This window comes from Hyperoodon ampullatus (assembly GCF_949752795.1).
Source record: "Hyperoodon ampullatus genome assembly, chromosome: 4".
In the NCBI taxonomy this organism is placed as follows: domain Eukaryota; kingdom Metazoa; phylum Chordata; class Mammalia; order Artiodactyla; family Ziphiidae; genus Hyperoodon; species Hyperoodon ampullatus.
In genome coordinates this window covers 123862173-123888271 of record NC_136917.1, presented here as the reverse complement: position 1 = coordinate 123888271, position 26099 = coordinate 123862173, and the positions used below count along the sequence as shown (strand labels likewise).

General features: G+C 33.9%; 1 protein-coding gene across 1 annotated transcript in view; it reads right to left on the bottom strand.

The window, feature by feature from the left end:
* ADAMTS6 (ADAM metallopeptidase with thrombospondin type 1 motif 6) overlaps positions 1-26099 on the bottom strand; it is a gene marked incomplete at its 5' end in the record, with an annotated part of 267294 nt that overhangs the window by 224108 nt on the left and 17087 nt on the right. Inside the window, 3 exons of the mRNA XM_079702297.1 lie at positions 23897-24042; positions 24560-24643; positions 25086-25297. Coding sequence (XP_079558423.1) covers positions 23897-24042; positions 24560-24643; positions 25086-25297 — 442 coding nt within the window. The remainder of the gene's footprint in view (positions 1-23896; positions 24043-24559; positions 24644-25085; positions 25298-26099) is intronic.

Sequence of the window (26099 nt, the reverse complement as noted above, 5' to 3'; positions counted from 1 at the left end):
TGTCCCCAACTTAAATGCAAGCTCTCCCAAAGACAGCAGGAATTTTGTTTGTTCACTGTTGTACTTCAGCTCTTAGAATGCATGGTACATAAGGGTTCGATAAAAATAAATTCATGAATATTACACATTATCCCAATTTAAAATCACTGCTTAAAAGTCTTCAGCCAAGTTGTCCATTATATCCAGATGTGGTATATCAAAATTCTAATAAGCTTTCACATTTTAGTATTGATATTAATTAATCAATGAATTAAGGAAATATATTTGACTGAGTTTTTTAATATAAGCACTGTAGGTTACTTAAAGGCTTTGGCCTCTATGAAAATCACATACTCTAAGAAGAGAAAACATAGTATTTATAATTTCAGAAAATTATTTACAACTCTATTTGTTTAATTTATCATATTCTTTCCTAAAAACATACTTATGCTCCCAGGCAATACTGGGAGCAAGGGAAGAGTGAGAAAGGGCATCAAAAAGAGAAGTTGGGAGTCCCAGTGACAAACTCGGACATGTCACAAGTGCTCAAGTCCCAGACATTGTTGGTAACCAACTAAGAAACATGTCTGTGTACTATGAAAAATAACATTTATTTTTATATAAATTATTATTACATACAAATTCAATCATGTTACACTTAACAGTTTACATTGAGCAATGCATAACTCATTAAGTTGAATAAATTACAGATACAAATTACAGCTAATAATAGTTGTTAGCATTCTTTTTTCTTATGCTGTAGACTGAAGGTTTGTGTCCTCCCCAAAATTCACATGCTGAAGCCCTAAGCCCCAATTTGATGGTACTTGGAGGCTGGGCCTTAAGAAGGTAATTAGATTTAGGTAGGCAAAATCATAAGATAAATATGGTGCATCTTCCTGCTGATTCAATTTTATTCAAAGATAGGGGTACATTGGGGAAGAGAGAAAAACAATTTAAATGTTAACTGAAATTATTTATTATTAAAAAAAACATGGATATATTATGGAGTAACAGGTGCACAGAAGCCTTGAAAGAAATTATGCATTTGTTGAAGGTTGTCACAAGCTAAAATCTAGATTCTCCTGTAGATCACTTTACTATGCCCTTAAGGGTGGGGAAGTAGGGAAGTAGAGCTGCCCTACAATGAATTCCATTTGTAAGTCTCCTACAAGTCAATTAATCTCACTAGGGTGCTAAATCTTAATAAGAGCTATCATTTATTGAGCGTTAATTTGTACCAGGCATTGTTCTAAAATACTTACAAGAATTATTTAATCTTCATAATCACTCTATGAGGTAGGTCATTATTATAATCCCTATTTTATAGGTGAGGAACATTAAGTACAAGAAGTAATTTGTCCAAGGACACACAGGAAAAGCAAGAGACATCTTTAATGCAACAAATGATTACAACGTGATATATTCTGGGAGAATATATATTTTCAAAAGTGAAAACAGGAATATCAAATGCTAAAAGCCGTTAAGAACCGAGAAATTAAATTGTAATAGTAGAATGACAAACATGAATTCAGAGCCTCTCTTATTAACAGTTAGTTCTTGGAAGAGTGAATTACGATTGCAAAGTCATGTATAACTACTTTTTTGTGAAAGCACACATACACATATTACTTGACCATACACACATAATTTTATAGTGTAAAACAATGTCCTATAAATATTTTAAGGAAATAATCTTATTACTCTTACCTTGACAGTATGCTGTAAACTATTTACATGTTATACATTCATAGCACACATCACCAATATGCCTACACAAATAAACTTGTAGAAGACGTATATATAATTTATATACATATGCTTTAGCAATAAAGATATAGATGATTCATATTGAGATATATGATAGTTATTATACATCAAAAGCAAAAAGAAAAGATTGTTTATGCAAAGTACATATTTGATACCAAATAACCAAATTAATTAAATAAAACTAAATTAATAATGTAATTGAAAAGCAACAATTAATTTATTGAAAACCATTCAAAATAACACTAATAAAGTGTTTTTCTGAAAATCCAACTATTTGCAGCTGGAAACTGTTTAATGTTAGTTTACAAGTCCCTAATTATGTGTATCTCAGTACTTTCTACTATGTTGCTTAATTTTATGAATATCAAGTTTTCACAAACCTTTATAACTTGCTTAAGAGTTTGCTAATAAATAGCCCTAAACTACACATTAAAAATCAAAGTTCATAGAACTGTATTTACTTCTCTGTAGCACCAAAGGAAGAACCTGTAGCTTTGATCAATCTGTAGCCTCTCAAAATGACCTTATAAAACCTAGCAACAGGCCTCCATATCTTCTTAAAGAATCATGGGCTACAACTATAGGCAGGCCCAGTGGGACATCCTCTCAGATGACAATGGTTTCTCTAAAGGAACTCAGTGGTAAGCCTATATTTTCCTAAGTCTCTTTCCACTTTCAAGAAAGTGAATAAATGAAAACTTGGCATGATACCTATGCAAGATTGCAAACCTTAGCATAAGTTGTCAGTCATAGTTTTCCCAGGCAATTTTCTTCAGTAGGGCAATGTTATTACTCAGGTTTTCCAGAAACATGTCCAATAATAAGCACTGCAGGGAAATTTTTTTAAGCAAACTTGTTTCATCATTATCTATAAATGACCATTTGTAAAAGAAGGTTAATATTTAAAATTAGAAAAAATATAAGCAATATTATTAATCATTCCTAATTAACCAGTTAAATTATAAAATGAAAGATTCCTTTCCATCCCCAAAGAATGTGTTCATCTAATGTCTTCCATATTTAATCCCGGAAAAAAACTGCATTTGTAACTTGATTCCATAAAGTAAGTCATTTTACAATAAAGGTATACCCTTTTCTTACACATTAAAGCAATACGATTAATAAAGAACCAACTAAACACACACTCTATAAGTTCAGTGGTCATTGAAGACTGCTATTCTACTAGTGTTTTAGATTAATCTTATTCCTTCTCTAAACAATTATAATTTCCTTTTGCCTTCTCTATAGTCTGTTGTATAGTTCAATTAACAGATATATATTTATCAATACTAAATGCTAAACTATGAAAAACAAATCAAACTATGAACTTGCCCTAAGGGAGGGAATGCTAATAGATTTTCATAAATAACTATAATATTAGATGCAGAGTGACAAAGATATTGTAAGAAGAACATAGATAAAGCCATATGGGAGACGTGATTATTTTTGGTTTCTTGGGGGGATAAAGGAAACAAATTTAAAAAGGATTTCTAAGCATTTGAACAAGCCATAAAGACAGATAGAATTTGGAGATGATTCAGAAGGGGAGAAGACTAGCTCAAGTGCAGGAACACTTCCAAAAAAAGGCAAAAATTATGAAAATGTGTTTTGTAGACATGAAGGATAAGAAGTGTACTTTGCCCTTACCTCTGATCATACAAAAATGAACTCAAAATGGATCAAAGATTTAAGTGTAAGAGCTAAAAAATTTTAGAAGAAAACTTTTAGAAATTTTAGAAGAAAACATAAGATTAAATCTCTGTGACCTTGTATTCAGCTTTGGTTTCTTAGATATGACACCAAAAGCACAAGAACCAAAGAAAAAATAATTCGGAGTTCATTAAAATTTCAAACTTTTGGGCTTCAAAAAACACTATGAAAAAAGTGAAAAGACAATCCAGAGAATGGGGAAAAAAATATTGGTGGATCATATATTTGGTAAGAGACTAATATATAGAACATATAAAAAACTATTATAAATCAACAATAAAAGATTTTACCACCTGACTCTAGTCTATCTTTCTAACTATCCCCCACTTTTGTGTGTGTGTGTGTGGTACGCGGGCCTCTCACTGTTGTGGCCTCTCCACCGTGGAGCACAGGCTCCAGATGCGCAGGCTCAGCGGCCATGGCTCACGGGCCTAGCCGCTCCACGGCATGTGGGATTTTCCCGGACCGGGGCATGATCCCGTGTCCCCTGCATCGGCAGGCGGACTCTCAACCACTGCGCCACCAGGGAAGCCCTATCCCCCACTTTTTTGTTTATTTTTTAAACTGAGATAGAATCAATATGCCATAAAATTCACCTTCTAAAAGTGTACAATTCTATTATTTTAGTATATTCACAAAGTGGTGCAACCACCACCGATATCTAATTCCAGAACATTTTTATCATCATAGCAAAAGAAATCCTGTACCCATTAGCAGTCACTCTCTATTTCTTCCCAGGCCTAAGCAACACCTAATCTATATTCTGTTTCTATATTTTTCTTATTCTGGACATTTCATATAAATGGAACCATATAATATAGATACAGCCTATTTGTTTCCTTTCACATAGTATGCTTTCAATGTTCATTGATACTGTAGCATGAATCATATCTTCATTCCTTTTTATTACTGAATAGTATAACAATGAATGGATACAGTACATTTTAGTGCAATTTAGCCATTATCATTCCTAAAATATCATGACTTTATTATTAAGTGATAAGTAAACTTTAAAAAGGAAAGGCAAATTTACTAATGGTTTCAATTAGATTCAAGATTAATCTATTTTCTATTTTACATAGGGAACTTGATATATGAAAAAAATGAAAGTGAATATAAAATGTTAAAAACAGAAAAATGAAATTAAGTATTTTAAAAGCCAGGAAAAAGAGTAGGCAGCTTAAGGAAAAAGAGAACTTCTAAAAAAAGGAAAAAAATGTATAATTTTAAACAAAAAATCTGGGACTTCCCTGGTTGTGCAGTGGTTAAGATCTGCCTGCCAATGCAGGGGACATGGGTTCAAACCCTGGTCCAGGAAGATCCCACATACCATGGAGCAACTAAGCCTGTGTACCACAACTACTGAGTCTAAGCTCTAGAGCCCGCTAGCCACAACTACTGAGCCCACATGTCACAACTACTGAGCCCACATGCCACAACTACTGAAGCCCACACACATAGAGCCTGTGCTCTGCAACAGGAGAAGCCACCACAATGAGAAGCCCATGTACCACAACGAAGAGTAGCCCCCGCTCTCTGCAACTACAGAAAGCTCGTGCAGAGCAATGAAGACCCAATGCAGCCAAAATTAAATAAATTATTTTATTTTAAAAAATAAAATTAAAAATCTGTGAATGAGTTAAACATAAGATTAATCACAGCTGAAGTGAGAATCAGGAACTTGTTGTTATGAAAAAATTACCCAGACTGTAGCACAAAGACACAAGTAGATGAAAATTACAGGGGAAAAAAAAAGATTAAAAGAACAGAAGGTTAAATGATAAGGTTAAACATACATCTAAAGAGACCCAGGAGGAAATAAAGTAAAAAAAAAACCTATATTTGCAAATTGAATACCTGATAAACTTCCAGCAGTGATGAAATATACTAATCCACAGATACATAAGGTACATTCTATATTAACCAAGATAAATACCTAGAAATATATTCCTTAAGAGAAATTCAGAAGGGCAAAGATACAGAGAAGAGCCTGACAGTTAAAAAGATTGATCACACATGCAATGATAATCACACTAACCTCACACATCTTATCAGCAACAGTAGGAACCAAAAGAGAATAAAATATTATTTTCAAAATGTTGAGAGAAAGTAACTATCAACCTAACTATTGTGAACCCAGCAAAACTATCTTTCAAAATCTAGGGCAAAATAAAGACATTTCCAGATCAAAGATAGAGAAAGTTTACTACAGACTTTCTCTAAAGAAACTTCTAAAAATGTACCTCAGGAAACAGGAAAATAATCCCTAATATGCAAGGCAGTATAGTGAAGAAAGGAACTGGTACATACGTAAATAAGTAAAAACAACAGTTATCTATATAAAAATTGTAGTGATGATGATGGGGAAAGTGGTGATGGTGGCATGGTGGTGGTGGTGTCTAGTTTGTGAAATTAAAAAGAAATTAGAAATAATAATACAGAACAATATCATAGAAGTCAAGAGGAGTGGTCATACCTAGATGTTTTAATGTTTTGATTTGTTCAGCAAAAAATGATACTGATTAGCTTTACTGTGTTAAGTATGCTTGATAAAATTTCAAGAGTAACCATTAAAAGCATAAAAGTGAAATATATAACTTCCATACAAATAGAGGAGAGGGGGGAGATAAAAAATAAGAAGAAATAAGCAAACAACTCAATCAATACACTGTGGTAATGATTGCACAACTCTGTGAACATACTAAAAACCATTGAATTGTATACTTTAAAAGGGTGAACTGTATGGTCTGTGGATAGTATCTAATAAAATTGTTACCAAAAAAACCCAGTCCAAAAGAAATAAGACAACTATGTTTTGGTTTCTTCTAAAAATGCACTGATTTCTAAAACTGTGACTGATTACTGTAAGTGGCAAACATAACTGGTTTACAAAAAGCACAAAAACAGCACTGGTAGAAAAGAAAGCTTACTGACAGGAAAATGTATATTTGGTATACAAAAAACCCAAAGTTTAAAGTAAGAGTAGACAGATAACCAAATACACTAAATGCAGGTATAAATCAAAATGCCAATATGACTCAGAACAATGTTTGAAAAAAAATTTTTTGTCTTTAATTTAAAGCTATACTTCTAGAAGAAAAAAAAGGATATGTTTTGAAAACAAGAAAACATAACTAATCAAAATTCTAATCACAATTAATATAAGAATTTTTATTACAAACTTCTCTTGTTTTAAGAAATTATTTATGAAAAAGGAGATGTAATATAACAAGTGTACTTAAGAAGCTCAAAAATCATGACTTGAAAGTCATTTAAGCATTGCCTCTATTCCCACTAGAAAGGTTCACTAAGCACACACTGAGAAAGTGTTATTATTTTTAGTCACCTTTCATTTAATAAATATTCAGACCCATGAATATAATCATTATTTGTCTACAAACTCTATGAAAAAGTCAAAGTACTTACATGCCAAAGGAAGAAAGCCAGAGCAGAGATATAGGGCTTCAAGTAGTACTTGTCTGAGAAGCACTGAAATGACTCGGTAGTTTACATGCTGCACCCAAGTCGGGTAGATAATATACTTGCTTTTTTCTGGAAGCTATTAACTTATTTTACATATTTGAATTTTCCTGAGGACGCTGTGACACAACAAAGTACCTTGCTACCTGGTAATCCTGATGACTTCCTAGAGAGTTTACCTGGCAGAAGTCCAGAGGGATGCTCAGTCTATATTGAACTGACACTTGTACAAAAAGTAGGAAATCAAAGCTTTCTTTCTAACTAGACTAAGGATCACAACCAAAATACTTAAGAAAAAAATTGAGAAAGTGAAGAATTGCCATGGGAAGGAACAGGGTCAATGGGAAATAAAAATAAATTTACTGTATACATTATATTATTTACCATCACACTACTGAAGGATTAATCATAACTAACCAACCCTAAGTAACAAGACAAAATTAAAATTAAATCACTAAATTGGGGCTATTTTAAAAGAAAGTCAATAAAATGGAAGGCTAGTAATACATTTGACATAGAAAAAATACACAGTAATTCTATTTGAATAATCAAGATTTTATAAACAAAATTAGAAACTGCTATTACATACTATGTATTCCAATCATGTCTGATTTTATAGGTAGTATTTTAAGAAAGTAGGTATTTTAACAACTGTTTACTCAACAATTAAGGTGTTACCATGGTATCTTCCATGAAGTCACAAAACTACACTTAATAATTTATCTTGAATTTTACAAATTTTGTGTATTCCACATACATCATTATCAATATCAGTTGATATGATATTAACTATCATATGATAGCTAACTTCAGCTATCATTATCAACATTAGTTCTATATTTCTGAATGATTTAAATAAGTTATCTTTGCTAAAAGCAAATGGAAAATTAAAAATTAACCACCTTTGAAAAGACTGAGATGAGAGGCTGAAAACTGGGATTGGTTCGAAACTCTGTATGCAAAAGATTAGGTATTTCTACAAGTCTAGAAAATCGCCCTCCTTCACACCCGTAACCTCCAGTTTTGTTCTCTGAAGAAATGAAACTAGAGAGGCTCAGTTTCAAGTATATCTTACCCAGTGACAGGCAAAGGTTAAAGCCCAAAGCTGAAAAAGCTGAGTGTGCTTACATCGAACCTTTCCACCCCGTCCTCCATCTTGCTTTCAGAACACTTGCAATTAGTCAGGAAACTGTTAGGTTATTTTCTGGAGAAACAGAATGGTCTCATAGAAAAGACCCTGACACTTTTGCTCCCACGAAAAAAGTCAAACCACTTGAAATCACCCTAAGGGAAACCCTCTTCAACAAGCCCTACCCAATGTAAATATGGTTCCCAATTAGCATTTTTTCAATATGAACAGACAGCCAAGGGTGCTCAAAGAAAGAGAAAGCAAAAATAAACAGGGGAAAAAGAGTGACTGTGCTTGCACTTGTAGCAAATATTCTCATACAAACTAAACTCTTTACCACCTAGTTTACTTACTAGTGTTTATTATTTGCATGTGCTGTTTCCTTTGCCTAAAACACATGCCCTTGTCATGTCCTCCTCCAGTAGGCTAACTCCTCATCCATCAGAACTTTTAAATCCAGTCACCTTATTAAAGAGACTTTTCTACTACTTTACATAGTTTATCTCTATACATAGCACATACATTTCTTCGTTTGTTTACTTATTCATAATCTATTTCTCTCTGTAGAGTGAAAGCTAAGGGCCCAGACTTTTATCTTAGTCGCTGTGATCCCAACAATTTACACACAGTAAGCACTCAATAAATGTTGAATATATGTTAATAAGTGTTGTTGAATGTCTCAGTGAATGAATAAATGCAGCTTTATGATATTCTTGGAAGAGATAACAATTTCTTTACATCTCAGGATTATTTTTAAATCGCTTACCTATTTCTTTTTTCCAGTCTTTCCACTGCAGCCCTATAGAGCCCTATATAAATCTCTTAGTCTTTGCTTTCTCAATTATCCTTTATCAATAGTAAAATGCAGAAACAGTTTATTTTATGAAGGAACTTCTGAAAAGTTACTATATCATTTCAAGCGTATCTTTCAGGCACTTAAACCCATTTGGAAACTTAAACCTAGAACTCCAGAGAAATGGACTGGTTGACCGGGTCCCCTAAGAACTATAATTCATCTTCTTCCCTGTTAATAGTGTTTTTAAGTATGTAGGTTCTGCTAACATAGCTCACATATGTTGTGAGCTATGTTAGCAGAACCTACCCACAACTATTAGGAACCAGGAACAAAGATATGGGAGATTAGCAAACAAAAAATATCAATTCAAAGCAAGGAAACAGAGAAAATGCTTGAAAATTCTGTGAGAGCTGAACTTAATATATATTAATTTCCCAGGGTCAAGTTATTAATTTCTCGATATTAGTTTCCAAATTGGAACCTCTTTTGCTTTCTATGACAGGAAAAAATACTGTTATTGCCATTCAGGGACAACCTAAAATCAGAAAAGCTGCAGAAAGAGCAGGTTTAAAGGAAAGATTGGGAATTTGGTTTAGGATATGTGAAGTTTGAGATACATGGAGATGTAAATTAGGCAACTCGATACACAAATACAGAGTTTAGGGGAGGGGTCTCGGCTGAAGATGTATATTTAAATATAAATGGTGCTTAATGGAATCTAAAAAAAAAAAGAAAAAAATGGTTCTGATGAACCTAGGGGCAGGACAGGAATAAAGACGCAGACATAGAGAATGGACTTGAGGACACCGGGAGGGGGAAGGGTAAGCGAAGAGAGAGAGTAGCATTGACATACATACACGACCAAATGTAAAATAGATAGCTACTGGGAAGCAGCCGCATAGCACAGGGAGGTCAGCTCGATGCTTTGTGACCACCTAGAGGAGTGGGATAGGGAGGGTGGGAGGGAGACGCAAGAGGGAGGAGATATGGGGATATATGTACATGTATAGTGGATTCACTTTGTTATAAAGCAGAAATTAATACACCATTGTAAAGCAATTATACTCCAATAAAGATGTTTAAAAAAACCTGTATAGATGTACCTAACCATATAGATGGTACTTAAAATCATGAAAATAAATGACATCAGTAAAAGTAAATGTAAGCTGAGAAGAGATTGTGAGAGAAATCGGTAAAAGACACAAACACTACTTTTTTCTTATTCTAGAAGGATGTTCCAGAATTATTTCTATCAACATTTCTTTAACATTGGTTTATTATTAAGGTGCTGAGAATTTATGAAATGAGAAAGATATCATTTACAGGGATGCTGATTTTTGATAAATTTGGGGGGAGTGGGGTAAGAAAGATAAAGCCAATTTAGTAAATATTGTCCAAAAAGAATACAGTGTGAAAATTTAACCAAAAGAAGAGGAAGAACTCATCATAAATGTTTCCAAGTGGAGTTTTCCCCCCTTCTTTAAGCCCCAAATCTCCTTTTTCTCTTTCTCCTTTACCCTTTTACCTCACTCATCAAGAAGTCCTCATCTTCCAATACAAGAACTCAAAGATTTTTGGCTGGCATTTAATTCTTTGGGATAAGAAAAAAAAGGAAAGTGAAATGCTAATTCAAATGGTTCTTAAAAAGCCTCTCTGAACAGGAGAGAAAAGAGGCACTGAATTTTTTCTACCCATTGTTCACTGCTTTGCATATATTAGCACTTAATCACACACACACACACACACACACACACACACACACAATCATCTATCCTTTACACCCCTTCCAGGGACATTTTTTGAATTTGTCCATGTCACTTTTCTGCTTAAATTTCTCCAATAACATCCACTATGTAAATAAAATAAAAGCTAAATTTTTTTTACTAGTTTTGTTGATTCTCTAAAAATAAAAGAAATAATGCTTTATGCATTACTCTGTAACTTTGTTGCCTTGCTTTATTTTATGTCATGAACAATTTTCCATGTCCATATACTCTGGATTAGCATTGCATAGTATGGACATACTTGTACCTGTGTACAAAGAGAATTCCATTGTTTTTAATAATTAAAAAATAAACAGACTTCCCTGGTGGCACAGTGATTAAGAATCTGCCTACTAATGCAGGGGACAACGGGTTCGAGCCCTGGTCCGGGAAGATCCCACATGCCATGGAGCAACTAAGCCCATGTGCCACAACTGCTGAGCCCGTGTGCCACAACTACTGAAGCCCACGTGCCTAGAGCCCATGCTCCACAACAAGAGAAGCCACCACAATGAGAAGCCTGCGCACCACAACGAAGAGTAGCCCCTGCTCACCGCAACTAGGGAAAGCCCCTGAGCAGCAACAAAGACCCAACACAGCCAAAAAATTAAAAAATAAAATAAATAAATAAATTAAAAAACAAAAGAAATCAATTTAAATACTCATAAATAAGGCAACTATATACACAGCAGCATGACATATTATCAACTTAATAAATATAGCTTGAATTAATGAATCAGTGAATGAATTTCTACCTCCCCAACCTTACCTACATTTTCTACCATAAAAATACTGTGCTTTAGTTACCCAAATGAACTTTTAGTTTCCCCAATTTTCTCTCTCACATTTTATATCATTGCACATGCAGTGCTTCCTTCTTGAACAAGCACTTATTACTTATCCAAATTCCTATTAAACTTTCAGGTCCCTGAAGAAATATTATACTTTCATGTAAAATTAGGTACTGCTTCTATGATTCCACTATACTTTGTCTTCTCAAAACCTGCTTGTACCTAACATACAGTTAATAATATCTCCAAATTATTACTGTGCCTCCCTATCAGGTACCTATTTAAAAGGATAATAAGAAGCCATCATGAACAACTTTGTCAATACATTCTACAATTTAGATGAAATACATTCTTGAAAGACAAACTACCAAAGCACACTGAATAAGATACACTTAATAGCCCTATATCTCCTAAACACCTTGAATTGGTAGTTAAAAATCACCCCATAAAGAAAATTCCAGGTCCAGATAGCTTCATTTGTGAATTCTATAAAACATTTATAGTGAAGTAATACCAACTCTACGTGAGTTTTTCCAGAAGACTGAAAAGGAGAAAATATTCTCTAACTCATTCTGTGAGGTTAACATTACCCCCCTAATACCAAAACCAGACAAAGACATTATTAAAAAAAAAAACTACTGAACGTATAGATGCAAAAAACTATAAACAAAATTTTGGCAAATCATATCTAATAATATATTAAAAGAATAATACATCATGACCAAATTGGGTTTATCTCAGAAATTCAAAGTTGATATAACATTCTAAACCAGTCAATGCAATTCACTGTATTAAACTAAAAAACGAAAAACCATATATATGATCATCTCAATAGATGCAGAAAAAGCATTTGACAAAATCCAACATCCATTCTTGATAAAAATTCTCAGCAAACTAGGTATAGAAGGGAACTTTGTCAGCCTGATAAAGGGCATTTACAAAAACCCTAGAGCTAGCATCACATTTAATGATGAAAGATGGAATGTTTTCTCACTAAGATCAGGAACAAGACACTGATGCCTGCTATTGCCACCTTATTCCACATTGTACTAGAGGGTCTAGCAGTGAAATAAGGCAAGAAAGAAATGTCTTTTATGATTAAAAGGAAGAAATAAAACTATCTTTAATCTCAAAAAACATGATCATTGGGCTTCCCTGGTGGTGCAGTGGTTGAGAGTCCGCCTGCCGATGCAGGGGACACGGGTTCGTGCCCCGGTCCGGGAGGATCCCACATGCCACGGAGCGCTGGGCCCGTGAGCCATGGCCGCTGAGCCTGCGCGTCCGGAGCCTGTGCTCCGCAGCGGGAGAGGCCACAACATTGAAAGGCCCGCGTACCGAAAAAAAAAAAAAAAAAAAACCAAAACAAGATCATCTTTGTAGAAAATGCCATTGGAATCTTTAAAAAGCTACTTAAAGTAATAAATAAACTTAGCACAGTTATACAAAATCAACTGCATTTTTATATACTCGTGACAGATAATTAATAAGTTAATTTTTTTAAGTACCATTTATAATAACATCAAAAAAGGACAAGAGATGTGAAAACACTGAAAACCACAAAAATTGCTGAGAAGTTTAAAAAAACCTAAACAAATGGAGAGATATACCTTGGCTGTAGGTAGGAAGAATTCTCATTATTAAGATGTCAATTCACAAGGTCCAGCCCAAACCCAAGAGGAGGGGATTACACAAAGTCCTGAACATCAGGAGGCAAGATCATTGGGGGCCATCTTAGAAGACTGTCTACCATGGGTACCAATATTAGTAAAGTATCTCTGCATTAATTTTTGTTGAACACCCTTATAATTTCTCTAAAAGGATTCTGGAGCCAGACTACCTGGTTTAAATTCTGGGTCTTCTAATTAATGTGTTAGCTTGCCAAACATTTAACTTCTTCATGCCTCAGTTTCCTCATCTATAAAATAGAGATAATAATAGAACCTCTCTCATGCAGTTATTGTGAGGTTTAAATGATTAAATATAATTCTGAAAAGCACCAAGTATTTGGCACATAATAAACAACTGTGCAAATACATCCATAAAAAACAACATAAATATTTACTTACTATTCATTAAAGTTATGTTGATTACAACACATCCTTCTCTGATTTAACTACTTAATGATGCCCATTACAAAAAAAGAACAGTTTTAGCCAAGATGTGTACAAATATAATTTACTAAACTGCATGTTATTTAGTCAACCTTAGGCACTGAAGGAACAGTTATCTTCTTACTTGCATTTTAAAATCAAAGTTTAACAAGCAAACATATGTAATGCCTGGGATGACCATAATCCTGTTTTACCTGGTCCTCGTTTGTGCCTATTATCTAGGCAAAACTGCCAATGGTACCCTCTTTCACTATTAAAGTGTCCCAGACTGCACAAAAATTAAGGTCACTGAAGTATGTCATAATCCCAGATTGGAATGGAAGGCTGAATCTAGATAAACACATCTGTGTAAGGAGCAAACAAACCAGGGATGAAGGAAGAAAGAAAGAAAGAAAGAAAGAAAAACCTGAAAAAGGAGGAAGAAAGGTATAGGCAGTAGGGATAGGTAAGAATGGTAGAGCCAGAGTGGCAAGAGAATAATAAATGTGTCAAAATGTCCAAATACCAAAACCAATACATCCACAACCCAATCTCAAGATTCCCTTGCTGCCTGTCAACCCAGCATATTCTTAAAAGCTCAGTAATACTTCATAAAAAATTTAACTGGCATTTCCTTAAGGATTAAAAAAAATCCATAAATGAATATCAAATAAATATTAAGGTACCACATTTAATTTCCTTTTCCTCTGTTTGTAATATATAATCATAAAGTCAGTATATAACTCTGAAATATTCTTTAAAAATTTTTTTTAAACTTGTTTAAATCCACACATTACAGGCCAAGTTTTAGCAAGAAACGATTTTTATAGCTATTTTTAATTTCCTACCTGAAAACATTAGTTGACTTTGGAAATTCTAATCCCGTTAAAATCTAGCAGCATCAAAGCAAATACTCATGATCCCGTAAGAGGATAAATATGTTCATTTTAATTAAAGACTAAATTATGTCTGTCACTAGGTGTGCAATTTTTGCATCTGTACTTTGAGTTGCATTTATATGTCCTATGCATTTCATTAATGAAAAATTGAAAAGAAAGCACATTTTTTGAAGAATAGCCTATTAACAGAGACACTCTTAAAAGATCTTATCTTGAATTTTCAAGAATTTAGGCTAATAAGAGGAAAGACGTCCTTGTATGTTCTACAACATGGATGAATCTTGAAAACACTATGCAAAGTAAAAGAAGCCAGTCACAAAAGACTGTATATTGTATGATTCCATTCATACAAAAAGTCTAAAAATAAGGAAAGCTATAGAGACAAAAAGTAGATTACAGAATTTAAGTTCTGTTTTATCTTCTTAAATTCTGTTTCTAGAGTATCAAGTACAAACTATTAATCATTTCTTGACCTAATTATAGAGTGTCATTGTCCATTATTTTAAAAGTTAATAAATGTCAAGTTGATTTAGATGAGCACTAATAATTGTCAGATAATCCTAATAGATCTAGACTCTAGAAACAAGTAATGTAAGTTACTACTACTGATATTTTAACTAAAAACAGATCACAAAAATGGAAGATCAGTTTCAATAAAGCACCATTATTCAATAAAGCATTATATGGTCATATTTCGACAAATGTATACATTATAGCACTAACTCTGGTATTCAGAACTAAAATGTCAGGTATAGTTGATACACTATAGAGAAGTAACCATTGTTTCTAAAGTGTATCACTTTAGGGCTTCCCTGGTGGTGGAGTGGTTAAGAATCTGCCTGCAAATGCAGGGGACACGGGTTCAAGCCCTGGGCCAGGAAGATTCCACATGCCGTGGAGCAACTAAGCCCATGTGCCACAACTACTGAGCTTATGCTCTAGAGCCCGCAAGCCACAACTATTAAAGCCCACGTGCCACAACTACTGAAGCCCGCGTGCCTAGAGCCTGTGTTCCACAATGAGAGAAGCTACTGCAGTGAGAAGCCTGCACACTGTAACAAAGAGTAGCCCCCGCTCAACGCAACTAGAGAAAGCAGGCATGCAGCAACGGAGACCCAACGTAGCCAAAATAAATAAATAATTTTATTTTTTAAAAAGTATATCACTTTAGAAAGTGACATGAAATTGCTCTATGATGTGGCAAAAATGTTAAGATTTAATAAAGCTAGGAGAGCGATGTCAGCAAGGTGGTAAAGTAGAAGATATCAACCTTCATCACCCAACAGAAAACAAAAATTAGATAGCAATCCACAAATGAAAGTAGCCCTGGGACAGCTCAACAGTACAATTAAGAACCTACAGTAACATAGTAGGGCAAAAAATGGAGAATAACTGCATAGAAAGGATCACTGGGGAGATCAGCTTAGTGGAGGTGTCTAAATTAGGCAACTAGGAACAAAGAGGAAGGGTGGGAACTATCAGCCACAAGCCTCAAGAGGCTTGACAACAGCTGTGGACTCGCCAAAGCTTTCACAGTGAAAGACACTGTAATGCTGGTTTTCACAAGCCCCAGCAGCCTGCTCCAGAGGATACCAGCAGTTTTTACCACCAAGGTGGCCAAAAGCTATTGCTGCCACAGATTCTGGGGAAGGAGATGTCACTGTGTCCACCCCAAGAAGGAGCTGCTGTTGTGCTGGCCTAGGCAAAGAACTTCCAGCACTCCCCAACCCTGAGCACATCCCAGACTCCAGAGTCATAGCTGCTCCACCTGTTCCCACACTCCAGAGCCCCAATCTAGGGCCACTCTGTGGCGTCCATGCTCCAGACTCCACCCCTGTCTCTGTTCCACACACTTTAAGCTAGCCAGCGCCTGGACCCAAGTGCCACTGTTGCTCTCTATGTACTCATGCTTCAGACTCCGTCTTCATGGCCACTTCACACATACTTGCAACTCATACATCATTGCTGCTGTGGTACAGCCAGCACACCAACCCAAGAGCTGCTGTCACTCTGCAAGCACTAGCACTCCAGTCCCCAGCTCCATGACTGCTCCACAGGTGCCCACACATCAGACACCAGCACTGGTGTAAGCTCTTCCAAGCTGGACCCAGCACCAAGAGAAATCCCCTGCACCATGACCTATGTGAGAAAAAGAGATCAGATGGTCTCCAGCAGCCTTTGCTGCTGCTGCAGACAAAAGCAGCCTTGGCCATTGGGGACCCCTGCAATCTTCATCAATGCTAACCTCAGCTGATGAAGCTGCATGAAGACTACACTGCTGGGCCTTCTCCAGAGCTAGAAATGCTTCAGCTTTAAGGATACATATAGACTGAAAGTGAAGGGATTGAAAAACATATAAAAGATATTTCATGCAATTGGAAACCAAAATAGAAAAGGGGTAGCTAAACTCATATCAGACAAAATAGACTTTAAGTCAAAAGCTGCAAAAGAGATGAAGAAGGTCATGATATAATGATAAAGGGATCAATTCATCAAGAGTATACAACAATTGTAAATATATATGTACTCCAAAATCAGAGCACCTTAACATATTAAGCAAATATCAGAAGATCAGAAGGCAGAAATAGGCAGCAATACAATAACAGTAGGGAACTTCAATACCTCACTTTCAACAATGGACATACAGATCACTCAGACAGAAAATCAATAAGAAAATGTTGGACTTGAACTATATTTTAGACCAAACAGACATAACAGACATGTACAGAGCACTGCATGCAACAGAAGCAGAATACACATTCTTCTCCAGCACATCAGGAACATTCTCCAGGCTAGATCATATAATAGGTCACAAAACAATTGTCAACAAATTTGAGATTAAAATCATGAACACAATGGTATGAAACTAGAAACCAACAACAGGAAAAAAGCAGGAAATACATGGAAATTTAAAAACACACACTGCTGAACCAACAATGTACCAAAGAAGAAATCAAAAGAATAATCAAAAACTATCTTGACACAAACAAAAATGGGAAAACAATGTACCAAAACTCATGGGATTCAGCAAAAGTATATCTATGAGGGAAGTTTACAGCAATAAATGACTATATTAGAAAAAGGAAATATCTCAGACAAACAACCTAACTTTACAACTTACAGAAAATAGAAAAAGAAGAACAAACTAAGCCCAAAGTTAGTGGAAGGAAGGAAATAACAAAGGTCAGAACAGAAATAAATGAAATAGAGGTTAGAAAACCAATAGAAAAGATCAAGAAAACTAAGAGCTGGTTTTCCCAAAAAAAATAAACAAAATTGACAAACCTTTAGCTAAACTAAGAAAAAAAGAGAGAAGACTGAAATAAGTAAAATGAGTAATGAAAGAGGAGACATTAAAACTGATACCACATAAATACAAAGGATCATAAGAGGCTACAGCCAAGAATTATATACCAACAAATTGGATAACCTAGAAGAAATGGATAAACTATTAGAAAGATACAACCTATCAACTGAATCATGAAGAAATAAAAAAAATACATAGATCTATGATGAGTAAGGAGATTAAATCAGTAATCAAAAATCTCCCAATAAAGGAAGTCCAGTACTAGATGGCTTCACTGGTGACGTCTACAGAACATTTAAAGAGGAATAATACCAATCCTTCTTAAACTCTTCCCAAATATTGAAGAGAAATGAACATTTCCAAAGTCATTTTAAGAGGCCAGCATTACTCTGATACCAAAGCCAAATAAGGATACTACAAGAAACAAAATTACAGGCCAATATCTCTGGTGAACATAGATGCAAAAGTCCTAAACAAAATACTAGCAAACCAAATGCAGCAGAGTTTTGAAAGGATCATACACAATGAAGTAGGATTCATCCCTAGGATGCAAGGATGGTTCTACATTCACAATTCAAAAAATGTGATACACCACATGAACAGAATAAAGGATAAAAATCATATGATCATCTCAATAGCTGCAGAAAAAGCATTTGACAAAACTCAACAGCTGTTCATAATAAAAACTCAACAAATCAGGAATAGATGGAATACACCTCAACAAAACAAAGGCCATATATGACGAGCCCACAGCTAACATTATACTCAATGTTAAAAGTCTAAAAGCTTTTCCTCTAAGATTAGGAACAAGACAAGGATGCCCACTCTTTCCACTTTTATTCAACATAGTACTGGAAGTCCTAGCCAGAGCAATTAGGCAAGAAAAGGAAACAAAATGTATCCAAATTAGAAAGGAAGAAGTAAAATTCTCTGTTTGCGGATGACATAATCTTATATACAAAAAAAAACCTAACAACCCTACCAAAAAACTGTTAGAACTAATAAATGAATTTACTAAAGTTGTAGCATACAAAATCAACATGCAAAAATCAGCTGCATTTTGATACACTAACAATGAACTATCTAAAAGCAATCCCATTTACAATAGCATCAAAAACAATTAAATACTTAGGTATAAATTTAACCAAGAGGCGAAAGATCTATACTGGAAACTATAAGATATTGATGAAAAAAATTGAAGACAAAACACCTAAATGGAAAGGTACTGCTTGTTCTTGGACTAGAAGAATTAATGTTGTTAAAATATCCATACTACCCAAAGCAATCTACAGATGCAATGAAATTCCTATTAAAATTCCAATGACATTTTTCACAGAAATAGAAAAAAAATCCTAAAATTCATATGGAACCACAAAAGATCTCAAATAGACAAAGCAATCTTGAGAAAGAAGAACAGAGCTGGTGTCATCACACGTCCTCATGTCAAACTATATTATAAAGCTAAAGTAATCAAAATAGTATGGTACTGGCATAAAATCAGATACATAAACCAGTGGAACAGAATCAACAGCCCAAAAATAAACCCATGCATATATGACCAACTAATCTTTGACAAGGGCATCAAGAACATACAATGGGGGGAAAGGATAGTCTCTGAAATAGATGATGTTGGGAAAACTGGATATCCATATGCCAAAAAAATGAAATCAGAACCCTATATCACACAACTCACAAAAATAAACTCAAATTGATTAAAAACTTAAATGTAGGACCTGAAACTAAAACTCCTAGAACAAAGCATAGATGAAAACCTCCTTGACATTGGTCTAAGCAATTATTTTTTAAATATGACACCAAAAGCACAGGCAACAAAACAAATATAAACAAGTGGGACTACATCAAACTGAAAAGCTCCTGCATGGTATAGGAAACAATCAACAAAATGAAAAGGCAGTATAAGGAATGGTAGAAAATATGTGCAAACCATATATTTGATAAGGGATTAATACCTAAAATATATAAAAATTATACAACCCAAGAACAACAACAAAAAATTCCAATTTAAAAATGGGCAAAGGATTTAAACAGACATTTTTCCAGAGGTAACAAAAATGGCCAACAGGCACATGAAAAGGTGCTCAACGTCACCAATCATCAGGGAAATGCAAATCAAAACCACAATGAGATATCACTTCAAACCTATTAGGATGTCTATTATCAAAAAGATAAGAGATGACAAATGTATTGAGGATATGAAGAAAAGGGAACGCTTGTACACTGCTGGTGGGAATGTAAATTGGTACAGCCATTATGGAAGACAGTATAGAGGTTCCCTAAAAATTTTAAATAGAACTACTATATGACCCAGCCCACTTCTGGGAATATACCCAAAGGAAGTGAAATTAGTAAATTAGTATCTTGAAGAGGTATCTGTACTCCACATTCACTGGGGCATTATTCACAATAGTCAAGATATGGAGACAACCTAAGTGACCATTAACAGATGAACAGATAAAGAAAAGGTGAAATACACACACACACACACACATATACACTGGAATATTAGTCAGTCATAAAAAAGAAAGAAATCTTGTCATCTGTGACAATGTGGATAAACCTGTAGGGCATTTTGCTATGTGAAACAAGCCAGGTAGAGAAAGATAAATACTGTTTGATCTCAGTTACATGTGGACTCTTTAAAAAAAAAAAAAGTTGAACTCATAGAAACCAAGGATAGAATGGGAGTTGCCCAGAGTTGGGGGGGGGGGGGGGGTAGAGTAAATGGGGAGACATTAGTCAAAGGGCACAAACTTTTAGCTATAAAATGAATAAATTCTGAGGATCTAAGGTACAGCATGGTGACTACACATAATGCTATATGTATACTTGAAATTTGTTGAGAGTAGATCTTAAGCATTCTCATCCAAAAAAAGAAAAAAAAAGATAACTATGAGATGGATATGTTAATTAACTTGATTATAGCAATCAGCTCACAATGTATATGTACATCAAATCATCACACTGTACACTTTAAATATACACAATTTTGTTTGTCAATTATACCTCAGGGTTTTTTTTGGTTTTAATTTTAATTTTTTTTGTCGGCACCTCACAGCTTGTGGGATCTTAGTTCCCTGACCAGGGACTGAACCCGGGCCCTCATAGTGAAAGCACAGAGTCCTAAGCACTGGACCACCAGGGAATTCCCAGCCTCAGTTTTTTAAAAAAAGGTTAGATAAAGCTAGCTGATATATAACAGATTTCACTATATATTATATATACATATATACTTACACATAAAAATAAACATAAATGTATATAAAAAATTTTAAATATATGTATATGTTAATCATTTTTAATATGCTCTTTTGTGTTAATTCAATACTTTTGATACAAAATAAAACAACAAAATTTTATTTTTAAATCTTCTTTATTTTCTTTCTGTCTAGTTATGGTAATCTGATATCTTTGTACAGCAGTTTGTTTTAAAATTATATCAATAAAATAAAACAATAAAATATCATTTGCTAAGAGGAGATAACATTTTGAGCTTTTATACTTTTTTTCAAAAGTAACTATGATTACCTAAGTAACTAGGTTCCAAATGGTTTTCTGCTTAAAACATTTAAATCCCTAGGACAAAATTTGGCCTAGTATAGATAAACATATCCATCAATTTTTCTCTGGAATTCTTGATAAACACATTATATATTCTCCCTAGTGAGCTGACATTTCGAGCAAACATAAATCATGATCTTACCTCTAAATTGTGGAGTCACAACCCTGAACATGTTAATAAGTGAGTTACATGAAGCAATTTTCAAAGTTAATATAGAATTATCTATGGAATGCTCATAATTATTTTTACTAAAAGTTGCACTGTGATTTAAACATATGTTCAATTTCACAAATCCAAAATATATAAGGGAGAGTCAAGAACTGGTAAAACCCCCAACCAATAAAAACTTAAATATTAGAGATAATACTCAGATAGTCATCTCATTTAGGTAAGTCACTCTGTGGCCCTAATAATTCAAAGATAATTGTAGACTTTTAAGTAAGCTAAAAGTTAATTTGAGACTTCAATAACAATTCAAAAAGGCATTCTATACTGTCCCAAAGGGCATTTTTTCTAACCTCCATTACATAACTGATCTAAAATGATATGAGGTATGAAGTTTTTGTAGTACTGTTCTTTAAATCCTGAGATAATTTCTAGTGCTTTCTGAACATCAGGAGAAAAGTTTCAAAAGAAAATTTTGTGTTCAAATCTCAGACATCAAACAGGCAATCAAAGTAGCTTACAGAAGCAAAGAAGAGCTCTGCAGAGGATCAGAAAAATATCTGGGCCAATTCAGAGTAACAAGTCAGACAGTTGAATGCTGTAGCCAGTACAAAGAAAGGGTGGCTAACTGCCCAGATGTATTTCCCTACTCAAATACTTATAAATGTGCACTCTTAGTATAACTCCTGTCATTTGATGCAAAAGTTAAAAATCCGGGAATTCCCTGGTAGTCCAGTGGTTAGGACTTGGCACTTTCACTGCAGGGGGGCCTGGGTTCAACCCCTGGTCAGGGAACTAAGATCCCGCAAACTGTGCAGCATGGTGCAGGGCAGCCAAATAAATAAATAAATTGGTTTAAAAAAAAAAAAGTTAAAAATCCCATGCAGATACAATAATACAAACATGAAGTATCAAGAGCCCACTGGGCATTGCCTTTTTTGCGGAGAGGTAGAGTTTTATAAATATAAGTACAGATGCCAATGCAAATATCTGTGATCATTCTGTTAAACATACATAACAGATATTTTCCTCTAGTAATTTCATTGAAACTAATCATATCATATATATTTTTACACAAAAGTTTCTATATTTGCACAATTCCTAGTATATTTTTAACTCCTCAAATATATTTGGAAACCATTCCAGACCACAAGACCTGAGGAATTGCAGAACTTATCAGACTGACGTGTCAACACATATGAATATAGAACCTTAAAATGTTGGTTTTATTCAGCAAGCATATCATAATCAAAGTTTTTTGGTTTACAATGTGAGGTAGATGAAGTCAATTAAAATAAGTGTAACTGTAAAAAAATAAATGAACTCAGAAACTTTAACTCTACAACTTAGTTAACAGGAACATTTTTTAAAAAGCTAAATTCACATTATCTTACTGGATCTCAAGATTCTGATCCTGTATAGTTTATACTCCCCCTCCACAGAGTCTAATGTGGAGTCAATGGGCACACCACAGATGACGCATATGTTAAATACTGCCTTGCAAATTAAAAGAAATAATCCACTTAGCCAAGATAGAATAATACTTCCGTTTTGCTTGTTTATTTGTTATTACTTGTTTTCATTTTTAAATACTAATAAGAGATCTAAAGACAATAATCTTGAAATGATTTAAGCATGGTTCTAACCAACCATGATTAGAGTATTAAAAAATTAAGACAGACAGCAAAGTATAATCAAAGAAGACAGGATCACCAGGGCTTGAGCCCTGCTCTTTCACTTAAATATTTCGAACTGGTCTCCTCATTTCTTACATGGGAAAAATAATAAGAATATCTACTTCACAGAATTTTTGTTGGAGAATAAGGAGAAAATGGATCTGAATACAGTTTTATAAAACAGGAAAGAAATATATGAATTCACTGGGTTATCATCAAGTAATAATTTTGCCTGAGAGAAAAGCTATTCAACATATAGTATAGTAAATATGCTTCTTTATATCTCTTAAAATATTTTAAATTAAATAAACATTCATCTAAGTTAACTGAGTAACCACTGATGTCCTCCTCCATTTTAACAATTTGGAGGTAAGACTAATTAATATATTTTATAACCAAGAGTGATGACCCATTTTTATGTTTAAAACAGATTTTTCTCATACTTTTCAATCTTGCTTTTAGCATGTATTTTGTTCAATTAACAAAACATATATGTGCTTCCAGTTAAAATTTATGAATAGACCTTAGGAGAAGAAAAGATATATATTAAATTTCTAAGTCAACTCTAAATCTTTTCTCTTATTTGGTTCATTTAATGCAAACACAACAATACTGCAGTATATTTTTTCTCAGTGGTGAATAATAAATTACCATTTTGCTTTCTCTATACTCATAACCTGAATGAGGCTCTAGACAGAACCAAATATAGTTACAATATCAAACATAATAATCAAAGGTAAAATACTTGCAACAAACCATACCTAGTAATAAGAACTGCATTATCGTGGTGGGCAATCCCATTTTCTGGAATGGTGTTTCCATCACTTTGGTGGGAGAGAATGGATTTCTGCCATTTACAGAAGCTATCGAGGGACTTGTCTGCATGGTGGTTTATCTCCAAGTTTGGCTGCAATACAACATGCATACCAGAAATGTTCCAAACAAATTACTAAGGTCAGTTGTTAAAACTTTTGAAGGCTAAAGTGGGACTATAATTAGAAGTAGTGGTTTCTAGGAATAACCTCTTGCCAATTTTTATCTCTGTAATATTTGACCTAGAATTAATTTAGTGTATTATTGAACAGACATTCTTTCCAGTTCCAGCTTTAATGATAATGTGAATATATGTGATTATCAGCCTACAAAACCAACCAAAACGACTGTTAAAAGTTCTGCCATGCAAATGCTCATCTTTATACTGAAACATATAGCTAACACACATACATATAGCTTTAACATGACATAAGAGGTATATTCTTGTAAACTCTTTCAAATTTGCTTAAAATATTAAATGCTTAGAGCTGAAAGTCATAGTCAACTAGAACTTTCTAAGAGGAACAATAATAAAATATATTATTCTTTAATACATAATTCTACAGTCTGTCTGTTAAGAGCTTTAGGTTTATAAACTAACTCATTCTTACCTGATCTTCTGTGAGAACAATTAAACGGGCCACTATAATATTCACAACGTTTCCTAGGCTGGAATCACGGTAAAGTTTGGCAACCTGACCTCCAGAAAATAAGAAAAGACACAAAGTCAGACAAAAATCATAAGGTGATTGTTTGATTTTATTTTTAAAGTGGTAAAACAATTTTTCATCCATTTAACCACTGCTTATATAAAAAGATTCTTTTATCCCATATCACTTAGAACTCTACCCTCAAGATGCCTTGGTAAAAGATTTGTTATACAAGTCTACTTCACGAAAAATTGTCTCCTAAAGGTAAATTACAACATAGTAATTAATTAAGAGGGTGAGCTGATCTAAATGAACAATAAGGTCACCTTTAAATTTATTTTCCATGGAACTGAAAAAGTAATAGATCGATTCTTTCTTTCGATGAGTTAATTCTCAAAATCATTATTTCACAATAAAAATCCATGACCTTAGTCAAAAACCACAACAAACTATTAAGTTAAAAATTATATAGAGGGATCAAACTTACAATATTCATCACACTCAAAATGTAATGTTCAATGTCTTTGCGGCCATGGTAGCCCACCATCATTTTGTCTGCCACTACTAATGTCTCCACAAACCGCTCAATGCTTACTGATCTCTTCTGTCTCTGGTGGATATGTATGCCATTAATTGGTAGTGAAGAAGGAAAAGCAGATGTGTCATTCAACCACCAAGGTTTGCCACTTCTTAGGAGGTCTACAATAAAAACAATTATCTAGTTCACATAGGTTCACTAATTAAACGTATTTATTCATGGAGTTTTCATGTAGACATACTTCTCATAAATTCTCTAACAAACTAAGATTTTTCAAAGTGAGGGAAGGGGATGAGGAAATGCAGTAGTGAAAAAATAAAACTTCAAATTTTTCAAAATAATCATGTTACCTGAAAAAATTAATAACATTCAACTGCTCATGAAAACAAAACAAAATAAATCTAATAGTTTACTTTAAAAAGGAATCTTCAAATAATCATTTCATATTTTTCCAGTGAGTGATTATGTCATAATACTTTTAAATTTAGAATATGTACTTTAAAAAATCATTTAAAGTTGTTTAAAAAGCAACTAAAGCATTGACTTTCTAAACAGCCTAAGACAGTTCTGATGAAGAATATTAATGTTGCAAAAATCTATTCCTAAAATGCTTTTTGAGCATGTATTTTAAAGTAAGATGCTTTTATTAAACTATCTTAATAGAGCAATTCTATACTGCTCTAGAAATCTCAAATCTAAAAGGCTGTGAATTATCTTTTTCATTTAATTTTGTATTCTACAACTATTTATTCTGACAAAGTACCCAAAGTATTCCTTTTCCAAAACCTAGAGGTCAATGGCATTAGACTGAGAGTTGAAAGACAATGATTCCGACTTGACTCACTTTAAACCACATTTCAATGTGGATTGCAGCTTTATCCTTTGATTTCTAGATATTTGGTCCTTCAGCACAGAGGAAACCTTTTAGTACTATGGCATTTGTAAACACTTGCCTCATTTATA